The sequence below is a fragment of the Mercenaria mercenaria genome, chromosome 9 (genome assembly GCF_021730395.1).
Source record: "Mercenaria mercenaria strain notata chromosome 9, MADL_Memer_1, whole genome shotgun sequence".
NCBI classification, from domain to species: domain Eukaryota; kingdom Metazoa; phylum Mollusca; class Bivalvia; order Venerida; family Veneridae; genus Mercenaria; species Mercenaria mercenaria.
Window position 1 is genome coordinate 12,128,676 of NC_069369.1, and position 27,208 is coordinate 12,155,883.

Sequence of the window (27,208 nt, forward strand, 5' to 3'; positions counted from 1 at the left end):
AAACCCAGTACACTTTCTCTACTACGGAATTAATGTTTGTCGCCTGATTTTGGCTAAGCGGTTAGGCTATTGAGTGGTCTAGCGGTCTCGAACATGTCATCTTTCTTTGGAAATTTGTTCTCCATCGTCTGCTTTTTTTTAACGGTTAGAGAAAAACGTAAAATTGGATTTCTTTTTTCTCCGAATCGCGACTGTTTTTTTTGTCCGCCATTGCATAGCAACATTGAAAGCTGTATGTTGTTAGGCGACCGGAGACTGGCTACTATTTTAACATCGACCAATGAAAATGCGCGTTACGTCATCGGAAGAGTCGTATTCGATTCACAACTTCTGGAAGTCGGCTCATTGTAAACGGACTGTTTTCTGAAAAAGTGTGCGCCCGACGAGCGCTATAGGGCAAACTTTTATGCGCCAATACAGTAAAATACGCGCCTATGGCCCCATGGCGCGGCCTGGAATGAACACTGAACCAGCTTTAAAACATCTGATTAATGGTAGTTCTTTATTTTTCAAAAGAGCATATGAATTTTAAGACAAACAGTCACTTTAAAGACATGACTATCTGAATAAACAAGTATGAAAATAAATTACATTCAACCGATTATTTTTCCGATACATCGCATCGGTTTGCTAACCGATTCCAACCGATAATCGGTTGGAGTTTTCCAACCGATGTCCCATCACTACATGGAGGGATTTTGATGTAACTTGGCATAAATGTTCACTACCATGAGATGGATTGTTGTGCGCAAGAACCAGGTCCCTAGGTCTAAGGTCAAGGTCACACTTAGAGGTGAAATGCCAAATTCAAGAATGACATTGTCCGGAACATTTCTTCTTTATGCATGGAGGATTTTGATGTAACTTGGCACAAATGTTCACAACCATGAGGCAGTCTTGTTTTTAGAATTATGTCCCTTTGCTGTTGCTATAAATAGCTTATATTGTAACTTATTTATTACAGGCCGTAGGGAAAAATTGAGACCAGTTTTCTGTGGTACAACATGCGTGTTACATCCAATTTTTAGGTGTATTTTGACCTATCTCTACCTGGTAAAGAGTTTTATGTGGACTTATATAGATTTTTTTTTTTTTTTTTTTTTTACTATACGATACCTTTTTGATAATCGGCCAAAAAAAAATGCTATATGAAAACAACTATAGGTTTTTATATATATATATACAAATTTTAATCCAAGTGTTTTGTTATAACATATTGTATATAACATTATAGTACAATATTGTTTATACATTATTGACAGATATCAGTTCATTATGTTATACTGCAGTAGAGAAAATTAGGTGCCCTCCAGTAGGGGACTTTGTATTGCATGGCAATACTTCATTTACCTGTTTATTCTATCTTCATAAAACTTGTTCAGAATGTTTGTTATCATGAAGTCTTGGATGATTTTGAATCTGGGTCATGTGGGATCAAAAACTTGGTCACTAGGACAAATCAAAGAAAATGCTTGTTTACACTCAAGAGGCCACATTTTTGGTCCAGTCTTAGTGAAAATTGGTCAGAATATTTGTCTCCATGAAGTCACTAGGTAAAACATATTTACACTGTTATGGTTTGTTACTCAGGTGAGCGACTTAAGGGCCATCTTGGCCCTCTTGTTTATTTACTGTGTCCCGGCCAACAACCTGCAGTGAATGGTTGCATTCAAACAACCAGAGAAAGCAGCTCAGAGTACCATTACAAGTCCACTACTAATATTAAAATGAAATGATTTTGTATTTATCATTACAGGTGATGATGACCATACAGATGTTAGTGACGATGAAGCATACGCTTCTGAACAACAAGTAAGTTTGTGCTGTTACATCACTTCCCCTAGGTAGAAAAATACTTAAATCTTTTTTAACTTTTCCTGCCTTGTAGTTTTTGGTGTGAAGTTTTCTGGTCTTACTTCATGATCAGTTCTGTGATTTATGAAATTCTGCTTGTTAACTTAAGATCCTAAATACTGTATGACACGGCCTTAATGCTAAACTCAAATTCTTTAAAAAATTTGAAACAAGTTTACAGTCTCATTTTTAGTCTTGATTAAAGGAGGAGGTACATCATTTAGTACTTTAACTATTTAAAATTTTGGTGATGTAAATTTTTTTAAGTCCAAGTTTAATTATACCTGCTATCCTAAGACTTAAATAGTATGTTACCCTTCCATGCCTGGTCTGAGTGTGCCTTAAAAGGGTATTGCTAATACATGTATATGTCTGAAATAATTCCTTTTACCATAAATTTTATACTTCTTAGCTTTCAGAGACTTTTTCTCAGATAAATTTCAAGTCACATTACCATTATTATAGTCAACAATTGCCACATAAAATTATCTTCCAGTAGATACCAAAACTGTTTTATTGCAACATTATATACTTCGTGAAATTTGTTTTAATGAACTATTTGCAATTATAGGTAGGTTATTGTTATATAAAATAGAATTTCATGGATCACAGAATGATGCATACTTTGTTTCTAAATAGAATACCTAATGTCGCTGGAATCTTTAACAAAAAAATCTTGACAACGTGGTCATTGTTCATTTTTACCAGTTATGAAATTTGGGCATGATTTAACCTTAAGAAAAACATCTTTATTATTTCTGGTGGAAGTTGCACTATACAAATTGAACTGCTTTATGACTAGCCAGTCTCTCACTTGCTTATAGGTAGCGACATTCAACTTTTCCAGTATTAAACACTGAGTAATTTTTGCATATATAGCTTTGTATCAAATACTTGAAAAGTCTAGAGTATTTTGGTGTTAGAGATGTCAATGTTGCATACATGAACACGTCTAAATTCTGTCTCATGTACAAAAAAAAGTCTCTTAAATGGAAATATGCAATACATGTATTTGAAATAGCTCTAGCTTGAAGAGACATTAACATTAATAAAAACAATTATGAAAGAAAAAAAACTAATGCAGCAAAAAGTCAGACATTTTGAGCCCCGTCATTGTTTTTTCCTGCCAAATAGAAAAAATCAAAAAAAAAAAAAAAAATCACTGCCTTTAATTTTCATAATTTTTTCACTTTTATTTATGTTTCAGTAATATACATTTTTTAAATGTGATGACTGTTTTAATATTTTGCATAATTATATTGTTTCCAAAAAATGAATTGATATATGTGTACATGTATGATAACTGAGGACTGGTATTGTGTTCTATATTTTGTTGTTCCTGGTATAAGACTGCAGATATTGTTTAGTAAATTCAAACTGCATTCACAATGCCCAACATTAGAATTTTTGTCAGTTATTTGTCTGCCATATGCTTAGCAATTTCACTAAAAGTAAAGTATATTAATATAGTTCTTGGATATGAATCCAATTTTATAAAACATTTCATTGTTTTGAAACAGTTTGAATCTACAAAACATTTTGCATGAGTTCTGCTTGATTTATTGTTACATTGCATATATCTTCATGGCATGCTTGTTTATTTTTTTGTTGCAGTTTCGTTCATCTAGTCCGACTGCCTCGAATGTCTCTTTGAAATCCTTTTCTACCATAAATAGTTCATCATTGCGTACAAAATCGGTAGGTTTCTTTTCATCATCAGTTTTATTTTGATATTATCATCATTCAGTATACTGCACAGGGGGCTCCTTTTTGCCAGTGTTAGTCATTTGAATACAGAGCAAGGATATGTCAGGCTTTGGTAACCAGATCAACGGAATCCAGAACTGACTGATAGTAGGGTAATCTTGAATGTGTTGCTAGACCTGGATACTTGCTGTGTTTACTAAAACTAATTCAGATCTGCTAAAGATGAATTTTCAAGATATTGGTTGCACAAAAAAAAATGACAGCCTTATTTGAAATTATGAAACAGTGCAGAATTATAGGCAGAGAGCAGCCAAAAAAAAATGGTAAATGGAAGTGCACTTGACATAGCTATTTCTCAACATCAACAATAAATGAATGAAATATTTGAATTCAGTCTCATTTTTGCTGCTCTTTTTATGAATGAAATTTTATGTTATTGATGTCATAATTTATGATCATTTATAAATGAAGTGAAAACTACAGATTTTCTTTTATACAATCATACTTTTGTGTTGTCTGACTTAAGATTTGTTTTTCACAGTCAGCTGTTTATGCATTCTTATATTCCTTCTGTTCAATGGAAGATATTACAATGTAATATTGTTGTCATTTTTTAGCATTTATATTTCTTTGTACATGTATACATACTTGAATATTATGTGTTTGTAAAGAGAGTGATAGAGAGAAATATATTTAATAGACAGATAGAGTTTATATGAAATATTTTCAGTGAGAGCATCTGGTATTATTGAATGTCATATATACCCTATGATAAAGACTGTTTCTTTTCCATTTTTTCTGTGTTTTGAGCATTTTGTAAAATGTCAAGGACAGAACGTTATTAGTAGTACCCTACAAGAGGTCAGGGTGAAATTTCTTGAAGATTTTATTGCTTTTCAACTGAAAATGTGTTATAATATTTTGTTTTGCCTGAAGTTTTGTTATTAATAAAGTAATATTTTATTGTTACTTGAACTTGTGGTTTTAAAAAAAAGCATTATTTGTTTCTGTGATTATATGTGTATAAATATTAAATGCTGTAGGCAATTAATTATAAAGAGATTTTGTAGAAAGGCAAAAAAGTACTTTCGCATTTGTTAAAGAAAAATGACCTTTAAACTGTATAATTAAACTTAATGCTGATTTAATTGAGCATCACTATAACATCTAGATCAGAGTCAATCTAGACAATAGAGTTATGAACTTTAATGTAATTTCATATATATTGGGATATTTTGACAGAACTTGGTTACCAGAAGGAGTTGATTTATTGAAAGTTTTATATTTAGCATTTAAAATTTAAAAATAATTCAAAGTCAAACCTGTTGAAGGGAATTGGTTCAATTAAGCTTAACCAAAATTCTTCATATCTGCAATGTCCTTTTAAAAAATCACCCAATATTTCAAGGTTACAAAACTGAGTTTGGTACCCAGTCTCAGAATGCAGTCTTTCAAATGGTTACTTTTAAATCTGGGCTCAGAAAACCAGTCAGATGCTGGGTTTCCAATATAAAAATGTTTGGTCACCCGGAGTGGCACAGCAGGGCAAATGACAGACTGTTGTCAGAGTTGTTACTGTTGCTGCTAGGTGTCACCATGAGATTATGTTAAATATAAGAGAGCAGATTATTGTCGTTTTTGGTTAATGAATATATTGTTAGCAAATTAAAAACATAATTATAAACTGAAACAAATATTAATATGGACAATTTTTAAGGTTATAGACGTTCAGTTTGCTTCTCCAGTGTTGAATTTATGTAACCGATATTTCCGTAATGGATCTCACTGTGTTGCATTCAGCAGGTTTGACTGTATAATTAATAAATTTCTCTTTTGAACTTTTGTGTCTTAGATGAATATATTATGTATAAATTTTTTGTGCAGCAGTGTTTGGTACAATCCCTGGCAGGGATGTGTCTGCCAGGCCGGCTCTGGCACTCAACAAGCCAGGTGCAGGTCAGTCCTCGTCACTTCACCATTTTACACTATTATGTTGTCTTGTGAAGAAGTTTTAAATACAGTCACACATGTTGTTTGCAACCATTTACTAAAAAACACAATGGAGATTTTGAGAAGGGGACATAACTGCTTTAGATCTTGTTTTTTAAGTTTCTTGAGTTTGCTTTGAAGCAATGTATTACAGAGAATTAAGTAACCCACTGGAACAAAGTGTAGATATATGTTGATTTATTAGAGTGTCTTTTTAAGCTCACCAGAGCATAAAATAGTCCTGGTGAGCTTTTTGGATCGTTGGATGTCTGTAATTTGTCTGTCATCCGTTGTCCACAATATCTTTAAAGAACATTCTCCCCTTTAACCAGTAAGCCAATTTCACCAAACTTTGCAGGAATATCTTGGGTGGTCTCCTTTCATATTCCTTTAAATTTAGGATTCTGGTTTCCATTGCAACAAAAAGGAAAAACTCTAAAAAGATTTCAAAATGATTTCATAGATTTATTCCTTGGGTGACCCTCTACCGAGTTTCTTTAAATCATTGTTTGTTAAAAACATGGCTGCCAGGGGAGTGATGTAGGTTTTTCCTGTATTGCTATATAGAAAACTTTGAAAACCTTCTCTGAAACCGCTAACCCAGTTTCAAATAATTTCAAAGCAATGTTCCTTGGGTTACCCTCAACAAAAGTCCTTCACATTTCACCTACTTCTCCCAGCCACACCTACACACCCACCCACCACACACATGCACTTACAGAAAAATATATATCTCTGTTATTTTCTTGTATTTCTTGATACTGTCTATCAGTATCACATCATCATTTCTCCCCACCCCACATACACATATTACACCCCTTTACCCCACCTACCCCTTTTAAAAGAAAAGAGTTTTTACTGTCTCTTGTATTCTGGTGCATCATCATCCACCACTTACCTGCACACACACGCATGCACACACACAAACATATTACCCGTCTGTGTTTATTTACTGGGAACTTAAAACATCTCCTTGCCCTATTTCAGAATAAATTCACAGATATTTTTCTTGCATGATCTTGTTCAGACAAGCTGTGGAACTCAGGTGAGCGATCTAGGGTCATCAAGGCCAGCTTGTTTGCTTCAACAAAAGTGGTGTCTATATTTCTCATGTAAAGTTTACTTGTAATTTGTTTCATTTTGAGAGAAGTAATGAATATTCATGCTTTAAAACAGGTTTGACTGTATTGAATATTTTTTACGTTAATTTGCTTCATACAAATTTGCTTCATACATGCTCATTGTTTTAGAAGCCGGTTGTAAACTTTTTGTCTGCTACCAATATAATAAAAAGTGTCTATGTCTTGCTATCTTTTACCCCATTTAAAAAGTTTGCCCACAGAATTCAGAAGTGCTGATTATATTTAGAACACAACTGTTGTAACAATGCTATTTTCTTTACAAAATCAAGTCATGCTTGGATTTGTTTATAATGAAATAATCAAAAATCATAACCTTATAATCTACAACACTATAGTTATCTTAAAAGGTTGTCTTTATATATCCTGGTTGTTGAATCCTGATAGAAAACAGAATTTGTAACATCTCATAAAAGCGTCTTAATATGAGATTTGAAGATATCACCTTGAATTAAACCAGTTTTTCTTCTTTAAACCTAATCCAGTGAAAACATAATTATGTTATTTTTATACCTATTAATTGATGGCATTTTGTAATGATGTAATTTTTTGGCCATATTTTGATTTTTGTCTGATGTCATTTCCCATGAATGTTTTATTTTGTTTGAAGAGAGATAAATTTCTCATAAATAGTTTTGCTATTTTCATTGAGAATTTTTGGCAGCTTGTATAATTGTTGTTGTGAAGTGAACTTTTTTTCCTCATGCAATCTTTTATTAGTTTAATTATAGTAAAATAATTGTCAGTATATAGTATTTCTTGCTTACTTGAAACTTCACCAAGCTTGCAGACTGCGGCAACATCTTACAGTTTAGAAACCACAACCAGTGTTTCTATATTATATGCAGAATCTTCTGAAAGTGCTTGTCCGAAACACCAAACTTGGACCATACATAGCAGTATAAACCAAACTTTTCTACATTTATTCAAGTTGCACATTGTCAAGGTCACTGCACAGAGAGGTCACCATGACTGTATAAAACATACATGAGAGACATCCTTTTTTGTACAAAATTGTTTGAATATAAGGTGGAAAGGACAAAAGCTCTTGTTCAACAGTATCTTGTTTTCACTTTAATATTGCTTAAAAGTGTCACCAAACTACATGCATGGGTGTTCTATTTAGGGCCATCATGTGCCCCTGTCCTTCATGGTTTATTTCAGTAAAAGTTGTTTATATTACTTTGTTTTACTCAAGGCAAATATGTATAGGCATTCTATTTCACAAAATGTTAAGCTTTGTTTACTTTCCTCATTTATTCCTGATAATTATGTTGATAAACTTGCATGAAACATTTTTACTAAATTCTTGAAAAGAAATAAGAGGAAGATGAGTTATATTAAATGCTATAAAGTTGTTCAAACATGAAGGCAGTTCACTGCTGCCTTGAAGCACTTACTGATACATTACATTCCTGTTTTGAAGTATATTCATCAATGGATTTGTCAGAAATAATTTCCAACAGATGCAGGGTGATTATGACTCCATTAAGATGCAACTCTTTAGTTAATCACCATAATGTAATAGATGGGCCGGTGAAGGTTACACAGACCAGCTATTCCTTACTTCATGGCAGGTTTTATGGTCGAATTCTGGGGAAAAAATGTCTTTTATGATGAGACTTTGTGGCTTTTGCAGTGTCTGGTCTGGGAGTTATTTATTCTTGTCTTTAATTGCATCATTGTTCATTGTTCTGTTATGAATGAATGGACTCTTCTGTTATCTGAAGGTTGCATATTTCTGCTGCTTTATGAGAAAGCTATCTAGAATAGTTACGTTTTTTAATAGTCATAGAAATCTTTACTTGCCAAATTGAAATAACCATTATCATGCAGGACACGATTTATTCTTCCTTTGTGACCAGTGTAGATTATGATCAGCCTGCACATCTGTGCAGTCTGATCATGATCTATGCTGTTTGATTGAGTCAGTATCTTTCTGGTATGCACCCCTTTTAACAGTTAATGGTACAGTCCAAACTGAAAGATGGACAAGTTCATTATAGAAATTTAGCAGGGCAAGGGTTAAACACAAAACTTTGACATGTGTCCAATGATTTGTAAGTAAGAATGTAGGTTGAGGTTGATTCCCGCGGGTAAGTTCATGCCTTTGGATTACTTGGTAGAAAAATGTCTGATATCTGTAAGATTGAGACAGTCACGTTAGACAATCATGTCAAAAACCTGTTGGGTGGAGACTGTCGAGTCTTTGGAACAATAGTTAAAATGTCTAATATCTGTGAAATTGAGGCAGTCAGGTTTGTGGAACAATAGTTAAAATGTCTAATATCTGTGAAATTGAGGCAGTCAGGTTTGTGGAACAAGAGGTAAAATGTCTAATGTGAAATTGAGGCAGTCAAGTTTGTAGAACAAGAGGTAAAATGTCTAATATCTGTGAAATTGAGGCAGTCAGGTTTGTGGAACAATAGTTAAAATGTCTAATATCTGTGAAATTGAGGCAGTCAGGTTTGTGGAACAATAGTTAAAATGTCTAATATCTGTGAAATTGAGGCAGTCAGGTTTGTGGAACAATAGTTAAAATGTCTAATATCTGTGAAATTGAGGCAGTCAGGTTTGTGGAACAAGAGGTAAAATGTCTAATGTGAAATTGAGGCAGTCAAGTTTGTGGAACAAGAGGTAAAATGTCTAATGTGAAATTGAGGCAGTCAAGTTTGTGGAACAAGAGGTAAAATGTCTAATATCTGTGAAATTGAGGCAGTCAGGTTTGTGGAACAATAGGTAAAATGTCTAATATCTGTGAAATTGAGGCAGTCAGGTTTGTGGAACAATAGTTAAAATGTCTAATATCTGTGAAATTGAGGCAGTCAGGTTTGTGGAACAAGAGTTAAAATGTCTAATATCTGTGAAATTGAGGCAGTCAGGTTTGTGGAACAATAGTTAAAATGTCTAATATCTGTGAGATTGAGGCAGTCAGGTTTGTGGAAAAAGAGGTAAAATGTCTAATGTGAAATTGAGGCAGTCAAGTTTGTGGAACAAGAGGTAAAATGTCTAATATTTGTGAAGTTGAGGCAGTCAGGTTTGTGGAACAAGAGTTAAAATTGTCAAAGACCTGTTAGGTGGAGACAGTCAAATCTGTGGAACAATAGGTGAAAATGTCTTATGATTATCGGTAAGATTGGGACAGACAAGAATGTGGGTCAGTCGGTAAAATTGTCGAAATCTTTTGGCATGAACATCATCAATATTGTTAGTGGATAGTTGTGGGTATAGAGTCCATTACGGGTTTGAATTCTATTTAGTACTAAACTGCATTGTTTGAATTCAGAAAGGACAGAATATGCTGAAAAATATCTGTGGAGCTAGCACTTGAAGCTCACAGTCTTCGGATTAGAATCTTCTCAAAAATCCATGACCATGAAGAAGAATATCTTTATAATTACCAGATTGGTTGTTTACTCCAGTTATTTATGTTGGACAGTTTATTGATACTGAAGGGATATTTGGTTTCAGTTCATTCTAAGTTCATTTGGCAAGGTTGGTCTGGATGTGTGACAAGGATGCAAAACTGTTTACATCTAGCGGGCAGACAAGATTTCATTCATCTTGATACAAACATCATGTTTTATGATTTATGTTTTTTTCTCTAAATAATTAGGCAATTTTCAGTTTGTGTGAAAAGTTTCTGATCATGTAGCCTTTTGAATTTGTTGTGATCCAAAATAATGTTGTTTCTTAAAGTGACGTGAAGTAGACAAATTTATCTGGTGTATTGAGAGTTGGTGTATCTGTATAGGAAGTTTGTTTTTTTTTAAGTTAGATTGCATATGTCTTGCCAATATCTGTCTTACGAACTTCTTAGCAGAGGCTGGAACAGATGACGGCTTTGTAGACTGTCATTCATGTATGCACAGATAACTTCCATTTAACATACACTTTACTTTCATTTAGTATACCTATAATATATCAAAGCAATTTTTAGCTTGGCTGAGCTCGAAGTGCTCAAGATGAGCTGTTGTGATGACCTTGTGTCCGTCGCCATTGCGTATCATCAAGTTTGACTATTAACACTCTAGAGGTCACAATTTTAGCCCAATCATAATGAAACTTGGTCAGGATATTACCATCAATAACATCTATGACAAGAACTATTTCACTAGGTCAGTTAATCGGAAAACATTGTTAAGGTTCTTGAGGCAACATTTTCTGCCTTATCTTTTTGAAACTTTGTCAGAATACTTGTCTCTATGAAATATAAGATAATTTGAAAACTGGGTTTTCTGAGGTCAAAAAATTAGGTCACTGAGTCAAATCCTAAATAAACATTGTTAACGCTCTAGAGGCCACATTTTCTGTTTGATATTCTTAAAGTCTGTCAGAATGTTTGTCCCTATGAAGTTTAGGACAAATCCAAAACTGGATTGCCTGAGGTCAAAAAACTAGGTCACTAGATCAAATCATAGAAATACTTCTTAAACATTCTAAGAGGCCACCTTTTCTGTTTAATGTTCTTAAAACTTTGTCAGAATGTTTGTATTCATGGAATCTGAGGTGTCACGTGGGGTCAGAAACTAGATCACTTGGTCAAATCATGGAAAGACCTTGTTAACACTCTAAGAGGTTACATTTTCAGCCTAATTGTCATAAGTCTATGTAAAAATGTTTTTCTCTATAAACTTTTTCCAACTTTTTCTTCAGAAATATTTGACAGAATGTTTGTTTGTATGAAATCTAGGTCAAGTTAAAAAGTAGGGTACCTGAGGTCAAAAAAACTTTTTCTCTAGGTCAAAACATTGAAAAACTTGGTTAATGATATTCCTAATTAACATAAAACGTGATAAAATGTTTGTCTCTATGAAATCTTGACCACATTAAATACTAGTAGGTTATCTGGGGTAAGAACTAGGTCAGGTGAGCAATACAGGACCTTCAGGGCCCTCATATCTATGAACCTGATGATAGAAATCTGAGAACATGGAAACATACAAAAATAGAATAACAATGTTAGAAAGATCGTTGTGATGTCACACATAAACATCTGTTTATCTGGTGGTGGGCAAAACAGTGTTTTTACTTTGTTTGTGTATGGGATCGGAATTCTTAATTTTTAATGACTTTTTCGCTCATTTTATGGATTTTTGAAATTTAAAAAGTTTTTTTGAAATAGATCTACTTACAATTTTCATATTTTTGTATTCAAATATCTTTTTAAAATGAATAACCATTTTAAATGACATATAATTTTAATAGCGGCGTAGTAATGTTCAAAACTTTTAGAAAAACGCTGTAAGTTAAGCGTTCATAATTAATCCATTTTATTCCGAAATAATAATTAAAAGTAATTAATAAATTGCTGGTTTTATAACCTTTCCATTGATCAAAAAATTATTGATATAATTTGTGTTTTAAGAATGTTTAGGCTATTAGAAAAACATCACTTTTTACAAAAAACATGGACGTTCAGCGTCTGCCCACCCAATCAATGTCTTATCAGTTCTAAGAACAGATTTGTATACAAACATGATCTCTCCTATAGTAACAAACATGATCTCTCCTATAGTATATATGAATAAAATAATAAAATTATTCCCAGGACAAATAGAAAAGCTGTCTTTTTGGAAAAAGAAAGTTCCTTTGCATCTTCTTGACACAGATGTTGGTTCTTTGAATTATGTTAATGTTATGGACTAATTTGAAGATAGAATGATTGAATGATTTGTTAAAAAGTTGTTTGATGTTATAAATGAAGCTAATTAAATTATCATGTTGATGTAACACCTGGTCAGGTATGTTAACCTTTCTGTCAGACTTCATTATTGTAGGAGAAGGTGAACATTACCTTGGCCTGTTTTGAGGCCAGCATGTAGTTGAATCAGGAGTGAATAACCGTATAGTAGGTTTGAGCCGCGTCATGTGAAAACCAACACAGTGGCTTTGCGACCAGCATGGATCCAGACCAGCCTGCGCATCCACGCAGTCTGGTCAGGATCCATGCTGTTCGTTAACAGTTTCTCTAATTGCAATAGGCTTTGAAAGCGAACAGCATGGATCCTGACCAGACTGCGCGGATGCGCAGGCTGGTCTGGATCCATGATGGTCGCAAACCCACTATGTTGGTTTTCTCATGGCGTGGCTCATATAATTAACAGAAAATTGGAAGCTTTTAGTATACTAAGCCAGGAATGAAAGTTTCATAAGAAGAAAGCATTCTTTGCACAAAAAACAACAACATTTTAACCCTTTGCTATTTAGATAACAACATCATTTTCAGTAGTCACAGACATTTTTCTGAGAATTAGAATTTGTGTAAAGATTCTGACACAGCAGTAGCCAATTTACCCACTATGACTGGAGACTGGAACCTATCCAGGATATGACAAATAGAATTACATATATTTTCACTATCATTATAGCCCTGTTGAGAATTGATAGTACTGTTAGTAATTATCTTGTGAGTAATGTGTTATCTAGGTCATGATGCACAAGGCAGGAATGTCCCATGTTGTGTAATAGACTAATAATACTTCTTTATGAAAGATTCGCTGATCTTTGATGTCAGCATACTTACAATACAATATAACGGGGATCACTTTAGGCCACAAAGGGTTGAGAAAAAATGCTCTTTCAAATGATCAAATGCATTAAATGTATGGGAAACGGCCGGGGATCTCATATATTGCTCCAGGAAGTCCGCATACTCAAGTCATTCATACTTAAGAGAATTAAGATGTTTCTTTTATTGAAAAAAGTCAATGACCACTTTTTTTGTTACCTTCAAACTTTGTCTTACTGAACACACTGGTCAAGACATATTGTTTTTGGACCTGTACGTCCGTCTGTTTGTCACACTTCATTTCAGATCAATAACTGGAGAACCATTTGACCTAGAACCTTCAAACTTCATAGGGTGGTAGGGCTTATGGAGTAGACGACGGCTGTTGTCTTCGGGGTCACTCCATCAAAGGTCAAGGTCACAGGGGCCTGAACATGGAAATCATTTCCAATCAGTAACTTTAGAACTACTTTGCCCAGAATGTTGAAACTTCATAGGACGCTAGATGACCAGTATTGATTTTAGGGTCACTCTATTAAAGGTCAAGGTCACAGGGGCCTGAACATGGAAAACCATTTCTGATAAATAACTTTAGAACTACTTGACCAAGAATGTTTAAACTTCATAGGATGATTGGACATGTGGAGTAGATGACCCCTATTGATTTTGGAGTCACTCTGTCTAAGGTCAAGGTCACAGGGGCCAGAACATGGAAAATCATATCCGATCAATATCTGGAGAACCACTTTACCCAGAATGTTGAAACTTCATAGGATGATTGGACATGCAGAATAGATGACCCCTATTGATTTTTGGGTCACTTGTTCAGAGGTCAAGGTCACAAGGGCCAGAACATGGAAAACTGTTTCCGATCAGTAAGTTCAGAACGATTTGACCCAAAACCTACAAACATCGTAGGCTGATAGGACTTACAGAGTAGATCACCCCAATTGATTTTGGGATCACTTAGGCAAAGGTTAAGGTCACAGGGGCCTGAACATGGAAAAGTCTTTCCAATCAATAATTTGCAACTAGACCCAGAATGTTGAAACTTCATAGGATGATTGGACATGCTGAGTAGATGATCCATATTGCTCCTGTCCCCTGTTGACTTTTTGCCTATTACTACTATGCTTAGGGGAAGATATGCAATTTTTTACAAAAACATCTTCTCGTTTCTTTTTCTGTTGATTTCCACAAAGGAATAAACAATATCAGTTGGAATTTTTGTGAAATTCAAGAAGTAATTTTGCCATGGGAAGAGCCAGTTTGCCTGATAACAAAATAAAAATTACCATGTACAGCCACACACCATTCTTATGCTATTAATAATGATAACTAAGTATCTTGAGAACATGAGATAACTTGAACTTACTAACAGCTTCTCTGGAAAGGATCATTGGAAAGGCAGGCACATTCTTGAAGGGTGGGAACCACTACAGGGAGAAATACCTACACTGATAGCATAATCTTAGGCTATATCCTTAGGACAATGGAAACATTTTTATACAATCTGGACAGGCATAGGTATGTTTTTGACAACACAGAAAGTGACGTCAGACAACCTTCAGCTTTTACAGGAAGTAAAGGCTAAATTTGAAAATAAAAGTCGCTTTTGCATTGGTCGATAGTCAGGGGTCAGGCACAGGGGTCACTCTGTGTATGCACGTGGACGGTTTGGAACTTCGTCAAATCGTTCAAAAGGTCCTTTTTGATTTTGTCTAAAAGCGTCGGTATATGCCTCGGATGTTAGATATTTCCGTATTTAAGAGCTGCAGACCTAGACATTTCAGAAATAGTTTCAAAATTAATTTTGTGTAATAAATGTTGATTCTATGGAAGCCTAAAGGTACAGGACCTGGTGCAGAAAGGATATCACCATAAAATTCAGTATTGGTTACACACAATACATCGCTTTTAATTATCTCAACAAAATAGCTTTTTTGTGTAAGTGGAAATCCAGGATTTAACTGCAGTCATGTGTCGTGTAACAGATAAAATTACCATTTGTTAAATATAAACATAATAATAATAAGAAAAAAAGGGTGTCAGGCATCACTAAATTTCTTGAGTGTATGCCATACACTGATTTTCAGATGCAAGGGGGATCCTTGACTTACTCATCACATTACCATATCCCTGACAACTTCCCTGGTTATAAATATCCTCTTTCTGGAATAAAAAGTGCCTGCTTTCTACTGTCCCTGGCACATGTCAATTACAGTTTGATCTTCTACATCTCTCTGGATCTATGATTGGAAGCATGTTTTCATTATTGAGCTGCACATGGATCAACTTGCTATATAATTCATAAACATATATTATCCAGCCTCCCAGTTTGACAGATTGATCATTGATTTGCCAGGCTTTATTGGCTATCTAGATCTGTGTGATTATAGCTTGTTGAAAGAATAAGGAGGCAATTTCCTGCCAGTTTGTATATGGTAGCATGCCAAACAATGTTTTATACAGAGTAACAAACCTGTCTTGTGTTTATGATCTGCTCATATCAATCTATCATCAGGTTAGGAGGCGGTAAATTATGGGGTTAGAGGGTAGTAAAATGGAATTCTGTTTGGTAGTCTCTAAACCAGAGTCTAGATAAATGATCAAGATGACTTCATCTCTCTCTTATATTTAGTTTATTGAATATTGCAGGAAGATTGGCAGATTTACAATCAGAATGTTTCTGAACTGCTATCAAAGTGGACAGGATCATTACGCTCCTTTTCCAACCCTTCTGGGCTGGTAGTCTATGTGTATTTGTGTTCTTTTAACTTGGTGTGATTTAAAGTAGCACATTATTTTATGATAATTATCAAGGTGAAGTCAACATTGTCACTGTCATCATTAAAATAAATTAAATGGCGAATGGGAAAGAAGTCTGAGAGCTTCTTTATTTATATGCACTTAGACCTCTTTTACATTCACCCCTCATATTGTCTTCATCAGGGGAGAATTTGTCTACCGTACATAAGATCATGTCATTATCAGCAGCAGCAGAAGTTCTTTAGAATTATTGTAATACCGTACATACAATGTCTAAAATTCAGTCAGTCTTTGTTTTGTTTATCTTGAGGTGTGTTTGTGCATATTTTATAGGTTAGATTACAATGTTTCTTGTTTTATTTGTAATTAATTATACAGATGTTAAACTGAACAGTTTTAGATAAATATGAAATACTTACATTATATATAAACTGATCATTCATATTTATATTGCTAAAAATGTGATTATTTTGCTGTTTTATATAGGTCTCTTTATTTAAATATCAAACCTTCCAACTGGCAGACAAGTTTTTCTGCCCCCAGGCATAAAGCAGTTGAACCCCACATTAATGATGAATAACTCAACAAATTCCTGGCAACAAAACCTACAAACTGACCTATATACAAATGATCTCGACCCTCATATGACCTTCACCTTCAAACTATAAAACATTTTGTGGCAAGACCTACAAACTGACCTATATATAGATGACCCTGACCTTCATGATCTTAAGCTTAAAACCTAACAAGAAATATCTTTAAAATAAGATGGTCGGCGTGATGTAACTGAAGCACAAGTTATATATGGGCAGAAACCTATATTTCAAATCTTTTGGCAATGTTGAAAGGGGCCTCTGTGAAGTTTTGTATAAATGAGGACAGTAGTTGTGAAGAAGACTGTGTTTAGAAATTGTGGAGGGACACACGACGGGCACTAAAAAATCACAAAAGCTCACTTTGAGCCTTTGGTGCTTAAAAGATGGTAACAGTAAGCAAACAATATTGAAATACGTTCTATACTTTATTTCTGGAATTGCTGGAAGCAACATGAACCCTTACCCTACTTCAGCTTATTATCAAATTTGTCTAGATCTATCATTCAGAATATGTACAGTACTGTTTTTACTGGAAAGATTAATTTAAAATTTAGAGTCTAAAATTTAACGGTATCGGACATGTTGTTGCAGGTTAGTAATGATTTGCACTGGTTAGAAATTGTTGCTGTAATGCAGGGTAAGAGTTAATGACTGTATAAAACAAATAATCTTTTTGTAAAAACAAAACTTCTAAAGGAAAGGAAACTTAACAAAACAGAAATAACTTAACAAGAAAACTTAACAAAACAGAAATATGTCCGGATGAGCAGATGAATATTTGGTTACGCACACCTGTTCAAGTGGTACGCATGCAACCCAATGGTGCTGTACTTATAGAGGTTATAGATGACGAACACGTTGTCATTTCACTCAGCGTCACACATGACTCAGAGTGGAGCATTTCAGCCTTTCCTCCAATCAGCGCCACTCTTACAAAATCTCGCATTATGGCTGAAAATACCGAGAATACCTTACCAAGCAATCCAATTGGTACATTATTCAGGCAGCATAAGGTCATACGAGGTCATAAAATCGTGCTTAATATGGCACGCTGAAAAAAAACCCATCTTTGGTCCTACACTAGGGGACATGATTTTGCATTTTGAAAGTGCAGCTCCTTCTTTATATATATATTTCAAAATAATTTGCTGACTACATGAAATGTCTTCAATAAAATTCTGTATTGCATCTTTCTATATTGTTCTTTTCAGTGGTAAGATATTAAACTTATATAAATTGAATGTGTCATGTGTTTTCATGATATCATCAGACAATAGCAGCAACTGTTTTCCTACTTTAACCCTGTTGAGAAATTCATGAACAGTTCATGAATAATCCTTGAACTATTCCAGAACTTTGTTCATGAACAGTTCATGAATAGTTCATGAAAGTTAGTGAACTACAAATGGGACTTTTTACGGCATCAAAAATTCATGAACTGGGCGTGGTTCATCAAGTTCATGAACTGGACTGGTTCGTCAAATTCATGAACTGGATGTGTTCATCAAAGTTCATGAATTGATAGGTTCATGAATTTGATGAACCAGAAATTCACGAACTTGATGAACAGATCATGAATAATTCATGAACTATTCATGAACTGTTCATCAACTACAAATGGGACATTTTGCGGCATCAACTATTCATCAAGTTGATGAACCATAGTTCATGAACCAGGGGTTCATGAACTGAAGGTAACAAGATAAATGGAAAGTTGATGAACACAGCTGAATTAGAAACAGTGATTTTGACAATAGTGACGTTACTATAGCAACTGCCTGATAAAGCCTGTCTGAGAAAAGCAGGCTTTCTCAGGTCAGTGACTTGAGAACACTTTGCACTGTTTAAACCTGTGATTAAATCCAAGGAAATCCGATTGTGTCCATTTTGCATTTGAAAATGATTACGCCCTCATACGACACTGAAAAAGGTCTTTAAATTCCAAAATATAAAAAAGCGGAAAAAACAACAAATGCTAACCTTGTGTTTTGTAACCACATCTCTTGTTCCCTGAACACGAAAGAGTAATTTCAATTTGTTCCCAATTTGTTAGATACTAGCTTTGTTTCAGGGTCGTGAAAACATGTGACATTTTAAAAGGATTTTATATTTTTTAAAATTAACAATTTATGACAAGACCATAATTACTTATTTGATATTCAGTATACTCATGTTCCTTTTAAACCATTCCTTACTGTAGTATGATAAATATTTCCTTCTCATTTGCTGTACAAACTTCTAAAAAATTGCTGAATCACATGTGCAAAAAATTTCCCAGCATGCAACAAAATAATGGAAACTGATCATGTGACATAAATTTAATTCATGAACATTCATGAACAGTTCATGACCTTATTCATTTATTGTAAAAGGAAAACTTAAGTTTTATGTTTAATGAGTGAACAGTTCAGAAACTTCTAATTGGGTTCAAGAACTGGTACTGAACTAGAAAAAGTTTTTGAATTTTTAGTACTTTTGTTGAATCTTAGATGACTTTTTCTTAAGAACACATCAAGAATGTTTTAAGAATTTAATATTCTTAAACTGCTCATAAAATGTTCATCTTTTTTTTTTCGAGAATTTTTCTTGAATTCTATAGGTATGTTGACATTCATGAAAAAATCTTTATTCATTCTTAAACAAGTTCATGAAAATTTCAAGGATTTCTGGTATGAAATGAAAGACATCAATAAATTCACCAACCAAGTATCAATGTACACCATTATTCTTTTCCAGTGACATTTTCTAAATTGCCAAATAATGATGAAACTTCTGTTAGCTATCCCCAATGTTTAATCAAAATTTTGTACAAATTGCAGACAACATAAAATACAAAATACATGTAGTAACATTCCTAGTCATATGTATGTTATCAGTAACTCTGGTATTAGCCTTCAGCAGTAAATACTAGAAGCTTTTACAAGTAAATGGATCTTGTTTTATGGATTTTATGAATTTCAGACTTGATTGATAAATTCATTAATTTGAAGTTCATGAACAGTGTATGAACTTCAGGTTCATGACCCATCAGCATAATTGAAATAAAATCAAATACTGCACTGGATTTCTGAATGAAGTCACTTGTTTGATTACTGAACTATTCGTGAACTTAAAATCATGCACCAAAGGTGAAATTTTTGAAGAACCAGTTCATGAATAATTCTTGAACTTTAGGTTCACAGACAGTTGGTGAACTTTTTCAGGAATAGTTTCATGAACAATTCATGAACTTTTGGTTCGTGAACAGTTCACAAACTTTTTGAGGAACATTCATCACATTGTTCACGAATGGTTCAGGAATGTTCATGAACAGTTCGTGAACAGTTCATGAACGCTCATCAGTTCATGAACTACAGCTCAACAGGGAAACAGTACAAAATCTACTTTACAGAAAATGTCTCAGCATATCTTACTGATTATAATGATATTCTTGTACTTGAAAGCATTCATTTACCTTTGTAATCAATCATGGTGATGTTGTCATTCCCGTCTGACAAATTTATATATGTATTTTAATTGATAAAATATCTGGCCTTATAATATATTGATAGATGTGAACAACTTGCAATGACTGACATCTAATTGATCATTTCAATATTTATAAACAGAAATAATTATTTCAGTGTACACAGATGTCAGAGAATATGTTATGTCTTTACTAGTGTATTTCCTGCTTAGTAAATGAGAAAGAAAAGAATCAATTTCCAAGTTTGCATGGGAAATCTGATTGGTTGATTTTGAACACCTCCATGAAACTGCATGACCAATGACAAGTTTGCATTGGACATCTGATTGGTTGATTTTGAACCACCTCCGTGAAACTGACCCATGACAAGTTTGCATTGGACATCTGATTGGTTGATTTTGAACACCTCCGTGAAACTGACCAAAGACAAGTTTGCACTGGACATCTGATTGGTTGATATTGAACACCTCCGTGAAACTGACCATTGGCAAGGTTGCATTCTGAGACAGCCCTCGTTTCATAACATCTTCATACAACTCCCAGGTGTAGGTAAAAAAAAATGTCCTTGAGTTATTTCCTTAAAAGCCGTAGAGCAGGGAACTATTGCTGTAGTGGATCAGGTTTTCTGCCTCTTAGTGCACTGAGGGTGCAGGTTAGACCCTAACTAGGGTCTGAATAGCATCAGGTCATCATGTAACTTTAATGGTAAATTTTGTTAGAAAGTAGACTCAACGATTAACATAAGCTGCAATCTGTCCTTACAGTTAAAGTAACATATACTCTTTTTAGGCAATGTAAACTTAACTGGTAATGGTAAAACATGCGTCTCTTTATTGTCCATTTGACTCTTTCATTTTGAAAGACGTTTGCTTCAGAATTGTCCAGTTCGCTGTTTAGTTACTACAGTTCCATGATGGTTCTGTTCAGAAAGTCAGTTCTGTGGTATTGGTATTGTAGGCTGTTTAGTTGAGGATACCATTTCCATGGTATTGTCCATTTCACTGTTCAGTTGAGGATGTAAGTTCCATACCTGCAAGTATAGTCCATTATTAAAAGGAGTGCATATTCCGTAATATTGTTTTTAACTGTGTTATGCCTTAAGTAATATGACATAGTATTGTCTATTTTACTTGTTTTATTCTGTAATATTTTCTAGTTTTCAAGAGAAATTGTTTTGAAGAAAAATAGACCAGTCTTCTTCAAGATGAAGTAAACAGACACCGACTTATAGAAAAAGTTACAGAAATTATTATTGTTCATTAATTTTGATATTTTAAGTATTGGATGAGCTATAGGAATAATACTTGAGGAAATTGAGAACTGTCTGCAGCTCTGTAATAAAAAGAAAATAATATGTATTATAACTGTCATTTAGCCATTTTGAATTAAGTTTTGAAGTATACACAGCTGATTGTTGAAATTGAATCTGACATTTCTCCTTAACAAAAGTATGAATTACTACACAAAATTAATCTATGTCTGGCTTTCTGTATCATAAATAAACTCATAATTGTCCCATTACTGGTTTGATATTAATACCTGTTTAATAAAATGTCAATAATGTTGAAAGTGTTCAATATATTAAACCTTTTTTTTTCACAGGGTTCCTCCTATGAGAAGTTGAAATTGTTCAATATATTAACCTTTTTTTTACCCAGGATTCCTCCTATGAGAAGAAGGTTGAAGTGAATTATGGGAAATTTTACAACCAGAGTTATCTGAACAAAGGCTCACAGAACTACATGAGTAGAGGGCGCACATTGTCAGAACCTAAGATCAAGAACAATGTAAACCAGTTCATTAGACCAGGTATGTTCTACATGTTTACAATGGGCTACAGACAAAACAAAACCTTTAAATACTCAAACACACATAAACATTCAAACATGAGACTATGATCTTGAGGTTCCCTCAGGTCACCACTCTTCCACAACCTCATAATAAAACAGCCTTGGATTTCCTATCTTCACATTTCTGTTAAAAGAAGCACCATGCTTCCTTCTCATTTCTGTTAAAGTAAGCATCAAACTTTCTTTCCAGTCATGTTAAAGTAAGCCTTAAGCTTCCATCCCATTCTGCTAAATTAAATATCAAGCTTATTTCCTTTTCCTTTTTAGCTCATCTGATATTTTGAGATAAAAAATGATGAGTTATTGTCATCACTTGCCTGGTTAAGTTTTATGTTTAGGTCAGCTTTTCACCTAAACTATCAAAGATATTGCTTTAAAACTTGCAACACTTGTTCACCATCAGTAGCTGACTCTGTACAGCAAGAAACATAACTAAATCCTGCTTTTTGCAAGAATTATGCCCCCTTTTGGACCTAGAAAATCAGATTTCTTGGTTAAGTTTTGTTTTTAGGTCAGCTTTTCTCCTAAACTACCAAAGCTTTTGCTTTAAAACTTGCAACTCTTGTTCACTATCAAAAGCTGACTCTGTACAGCAAGAAACATAACTCCATCCTGCTTTTTGCAAGAATTATGGGCCCTTTTGGATGGTCAAAGCTATTGCTTTAAAACTTGGAGCAGTTATTCACCATTAAAAGCTGACTCTGTACTGCAAGTACCATAACTCTACATTGCTTTTTGCAAGCATTATGGCCCCTTTTGGATTTAGAAAATCAGGGTAGGACAATATTTCTATTATACAGAGATTAAAAAATCAGATGAGCTTCTGCACCCGCAAGGCAATGCTCTTGTTAAGCATGTGTCAAGCTTCCTTCCCATTCCTGTTAAACAGTCATTTAGCTTCCTGTACTTTTCTGTTAAAAAGCATCAAGCTTTCTTCCCATCCATTTTAAAGTGAACTTCAAGCTTCCATCTTACTCTGCTAAAGCAAGTGTCAAGCTTCCTTCTCATTCCTTCTAAGGTAAGCCTCAAGTTTCCATCCCATTTCTGTTAAAGTAAATGTCAAGCTTCCTTCAAATTCCTGTAAAAATTAATATTGAGCTTCCTTCCCATTCCTGATAAAGCAGGCATCGAGCTTCCTTCCCATTCCTGTTAAAGCAGGCATCTAGCTTCCTTCCCATTCCTGATAAAGCAGGCATCGAGCTTCCTTCCCATTCCTGTTAAAGCAGGCATCGAGCTTCCTTCCCATTCCTGTTAAAGCAGGCATCGAGCTTCCTTCCCATTCCTGTTAAAGCAGGCATCCAGCTTCCTTCCTATTCCTGTTAAAGCAGGCATTGGGCTTCCTTCCCATTCCTGTTAAAGCAGGCATCGAGCTTCCTTTCCATTCCTGTTAAAGCAGGCATCGAGCTTCCTTTCCATTCCTGCTAAAGCAGGCATCATGCGTCCTTTCCCATTCCTGCTAAAGCAGGCATCAAGCTTCCTTTCCATTCCTGTTAAAGCAGACATCAAGCTTCCTTCCTATTCCTGTTAAAGCAGGCATCAAGCTTTCTTTCCATTCCTGTTAAAGCAGGCATCAAACGTCCTTTCCATTCCTGTTAAAGCAGACATCAAGCTTCCTTCCTATTCCTGTTAAAGCAGGCATCAAGCCCTCTTTCCATTCCTGTTAAAGCAGACATCAAGCTTCCTTCCTATTCCTGTTAAAGCAGGCATCAAGCTTCCTTTCCATTCCTGTTAAAGCAGGCATCAAGCTTCCTTTCCATTCCTGTTAAAGCAGACATCAAGCTTCCTTCCTATTCCTGTTAAAGCAGGCATCAAGCTTCCTTTCCATTCCTGTTAAAGCAGGCACTTACTATTAAGTAAGCATGAAGCTTCTTTTGATTTCCTGCTGGCAAGCTTTCTGTGTCCCAACTAAAGTCAATTTTCTGATAAAAAAGAATTGAAAAGCTATTTTAAGTAATTTAGAGGTTATTTCACCTGTTAGTTTCTATAAATTCAGGATTTATCTCCTGGTGCAGTCTAAGATTAATACAAAGTTGAGAAAGGAATTAAATATAAGATAGCTCTCACAATCTGTGAACACTAAAGTTCTGAGGTATTTTACATGCTACAAGAAAACAGCGACCTGCCTGCTTAGCTCAATAGGAAGAGCACAGATCTACTTACCGCGGGGTCGTGAGTTCGATCCCCGGGTAGGAGCGTCGTGTCTGAAATCATTCGTCCTCTACCTCTGATGAATGTGGGGAAGTTGGCAGTTACTTGTGGAGACTGTTACAGAATCCAGGAAAACAGGGTATGTTAACTGCCCGTCGTTACATAACTAAAATACTTTGAAAAACAGTGTTAAACCCAAAACAGACAAACAATTAAACAGCATGCTGTTTTTTATTTTTCAGCAAATTTCTCCTATTCAAAGGAACCTCCAAGCTTTTTGAAAAACAAGAAAGGTATGATATCTTACTTTCTGTTAATTATTGATAGCCCTTTTTGTGAATTTCAGTTGATCTGGTTAGTTTTTTTATAGCAGTTTCCAAAGTAGATCCCAATTTTTGCTTATTTTAACAAATTATTTTCATTTCAATTAACAAGGTTTAGCTATAAACAGGTTTAACTTGATTCTTTATCTTTGAAAATATCAGCCAATTATAGTAATAGTGAAATTCTTACACTGTTATCAGACAAGGACACAGAGACAAATTACTAAAACACCCTTGATTGAGTTGAGAGAAGCAGTCTTCTTTCGCCTTGTTCCGTCTTTTTTTAAGTCACCAAGACTTAGAGAAATATTTGACAAAAAAATCACCATATCCTGAATGATTCAGGAAAGAACTAAAAGCTAGAAATAATTGAAATCAGCTGACATAACCAGAGTATGCAGAAGGACTGACTTGAGATAGCAGACATAACTGGAGTGTTCAGTAGGACTGACCTGAGATAACTGACATGACAGGAGTGTTCAGTAGGACTGACCTGAGATAACTGACATAACTGGAATGTTCAGTAGGACTGACCTGAGATAACTGACATGACTGGAGTGTCCCATAGGACTGACCTGAGATAACTGTCATGACTGGAGTGTTCAGGAGGACTGACCTGAGATAACTGACATGACTGGAATGTTCAGTAGGACTGACCTGAGATAACTGACATAACTGGAATGTTCAGTAGGACTGACCTGAGATAACTGACATGACTGGAGTGTCCCATAGGACTGACCTGAGATAACTGTCATGACTGGAGTGTTCAGGAGGACTGACCTGAGATAACTGACATGACTAGAGTGCGCAGTAGGACTGGCCTGAGATAACTGACATGACAGGAGTGTTCAGTAGGACTGACCTAAGATAACTGACATGACTAGAGTGTTCAGTAGGACTGACCTGTGATAACTGACATGACTGGAGTGTCCCATAGGACTGACTTGAGATAACTGACATGACTGGAGTGTTCAATAGGACTGACTTGAGATAACTGACAAGACTGGAGTGTTCAGTAGGACTGACTTGAGATCAAAATATCTGTCATAACAGAGCATAAAGTAGAACTGACTTGAGACGTCTGGGATAACTGACACACCAAAGCATACATTACAGTAGGAATGACTTATGATAGCTGACATACCAAAGCATACATTAGGACTGACCTGAGATAACTGACACATCAAAGCATACAGTAGGACTGATCTGAGATACCTGACATACAAAACATATAATGGGACCAACTTGAGATACCTGACATACCAAAGCATACAGTAGGACTGACCTGAGATACCTGACATACCAAAACATACAGTAGAAATGACCCGAGATACCTGACACACCAAAGCATACAGTAGCACTGACCTGAGATACCAACGCATACAGTTGGACTGACCTGAGATACCTGACACACCCAAGCATACAGTAGGACTAACTTTAGATTACTGACACACCCAAGCATGCAATAGAACCAACTTGAGATAACTGATATACCAACGCATGCAAAGGGACTTACTTGAGATACAATAGGACTGACTTGAGATACCTGACACACCCAAACATACAATAGGACTGATTTGAGATGCCTGACACACCAAAGCGTACAGTAGGACTGACTTGAGATACCTGACACACCAAAGCATACAATAGGACTGACTTGAGATACCTGACACACCAAAGCATACAATAGGACTGACCTGAGATACCTGACACACCAAAACATACATTAGGACTGACTTGAGATACCTGACACACCAAAGCATACAATAGGACTGACTTGAGATAACTGACTTACCAAAGCATACAATTGGACTGACTTGAAATAACTGACAAACCCAATCATACAATAGGACTGACTTGAAATAACTTGACATACCAATGCATACAGTAGGACTCGCTTGAGATACCTGACATACCAAAGCATACAATACGTCTGACTTGAGATAACCGACATACCAGAGCATATGATAGGACTGTCCTGAGATACCTGACATACCAAAGCATACAGTAGGACTCACTTGAGATAACTGACCTACCAAAGCATACGATAGGACTGACCTGTGATACCTGACATATGAAAGCATACAGTAGGACTGACTTAGATAACTGACATACCAGAGCATAATGTAGGACTGACCAGAGATAACTGACATGCCAAAGCATATAGTAGGACTGACCTGAGATACCTTACACACTAAAACATACAATAGGACTGACTTGAGATAACTGACATACCAAAGCATACATTAGAACTGACCTGAGATAACTGGCACACCAAAGCATACATTAGGACTGACCTGAGATACCTGACACACCAAAGCAGACAATAGGACAGACTTGAGATAACTGACATACCAAAGCATACATTAGAACTGACCTGAGATAACTGACACACCAAAGCATACATTAGGACTGACCTGAGATACCTGACACACCAAAGCATACAATAGGACTGACCTGAGATACCTGACATTCCAAAGCATACAGTAGGACTGACTTGAGATACCTGACATACCAAAGCATATAGTAGGACAGACTTGAAATAACTGACATACCGAAGCATACATAAGGACTGACCTGAGATACCTGACATTCCAAAGCATACAGTAGGACCCACTTGAGATACCTGACATTCCAAAGCATACAGAAATGCTAAGTTTAGAGAACTGAATATATTTTCGATAGTTTATGATCACAGGAAGGCTGACAACTACTGCATCAAAGTAAAACTCAGATGACAATGTCATATTTAACTACTTGCATTTTCTAGGAATGATGAAAATTAGTTTGTAAAAGATGTAGTATTCAGTTACTTGAGAACAAGCTAATAAAAGGAAAATTTTTGACTTGTAGGTC

The 27,208-nt window shown here is 35.1% G+C and overlaps 1 protein-coding gene across 4 annotated transcripts in view; it reads left to right on the forward strand.

Moving 5' to 3' along the window:
• LOC123546471 (actin-binding LIM protein 1-like) overlaps positions 1–27,208 on the forward strand; it is an 87,525-nt gene that overhangs the window by 28,958 nt on the left and 31,359 nt on the right. For 3 of the 4 annotated variants that reach the window (XM_053550807.1, XM_053550808.1, XM_053550810.1), the window contains exons 3-6: positions 1,757–1,812; positions 3,469–3,552; positions 21,690–21,840; positions 24,272–24,322. In XM_053550807.1, the coding sequence (XP_053406782.1) occupies positions 1,757–1,812; positions 3,469–3,552; positions 21,690–21,840; positions 24,272–24,322 (342 nt within the window). The remainder of the gene's footprint in view (positions 1–1,756; positions 1,813–3,468; positions 3,553–21,689; positions 21,841–24,271; positions 24,323–27,208) is intronic. The other variant, XM_053550809.1, reaches the window with a different exon arrangement.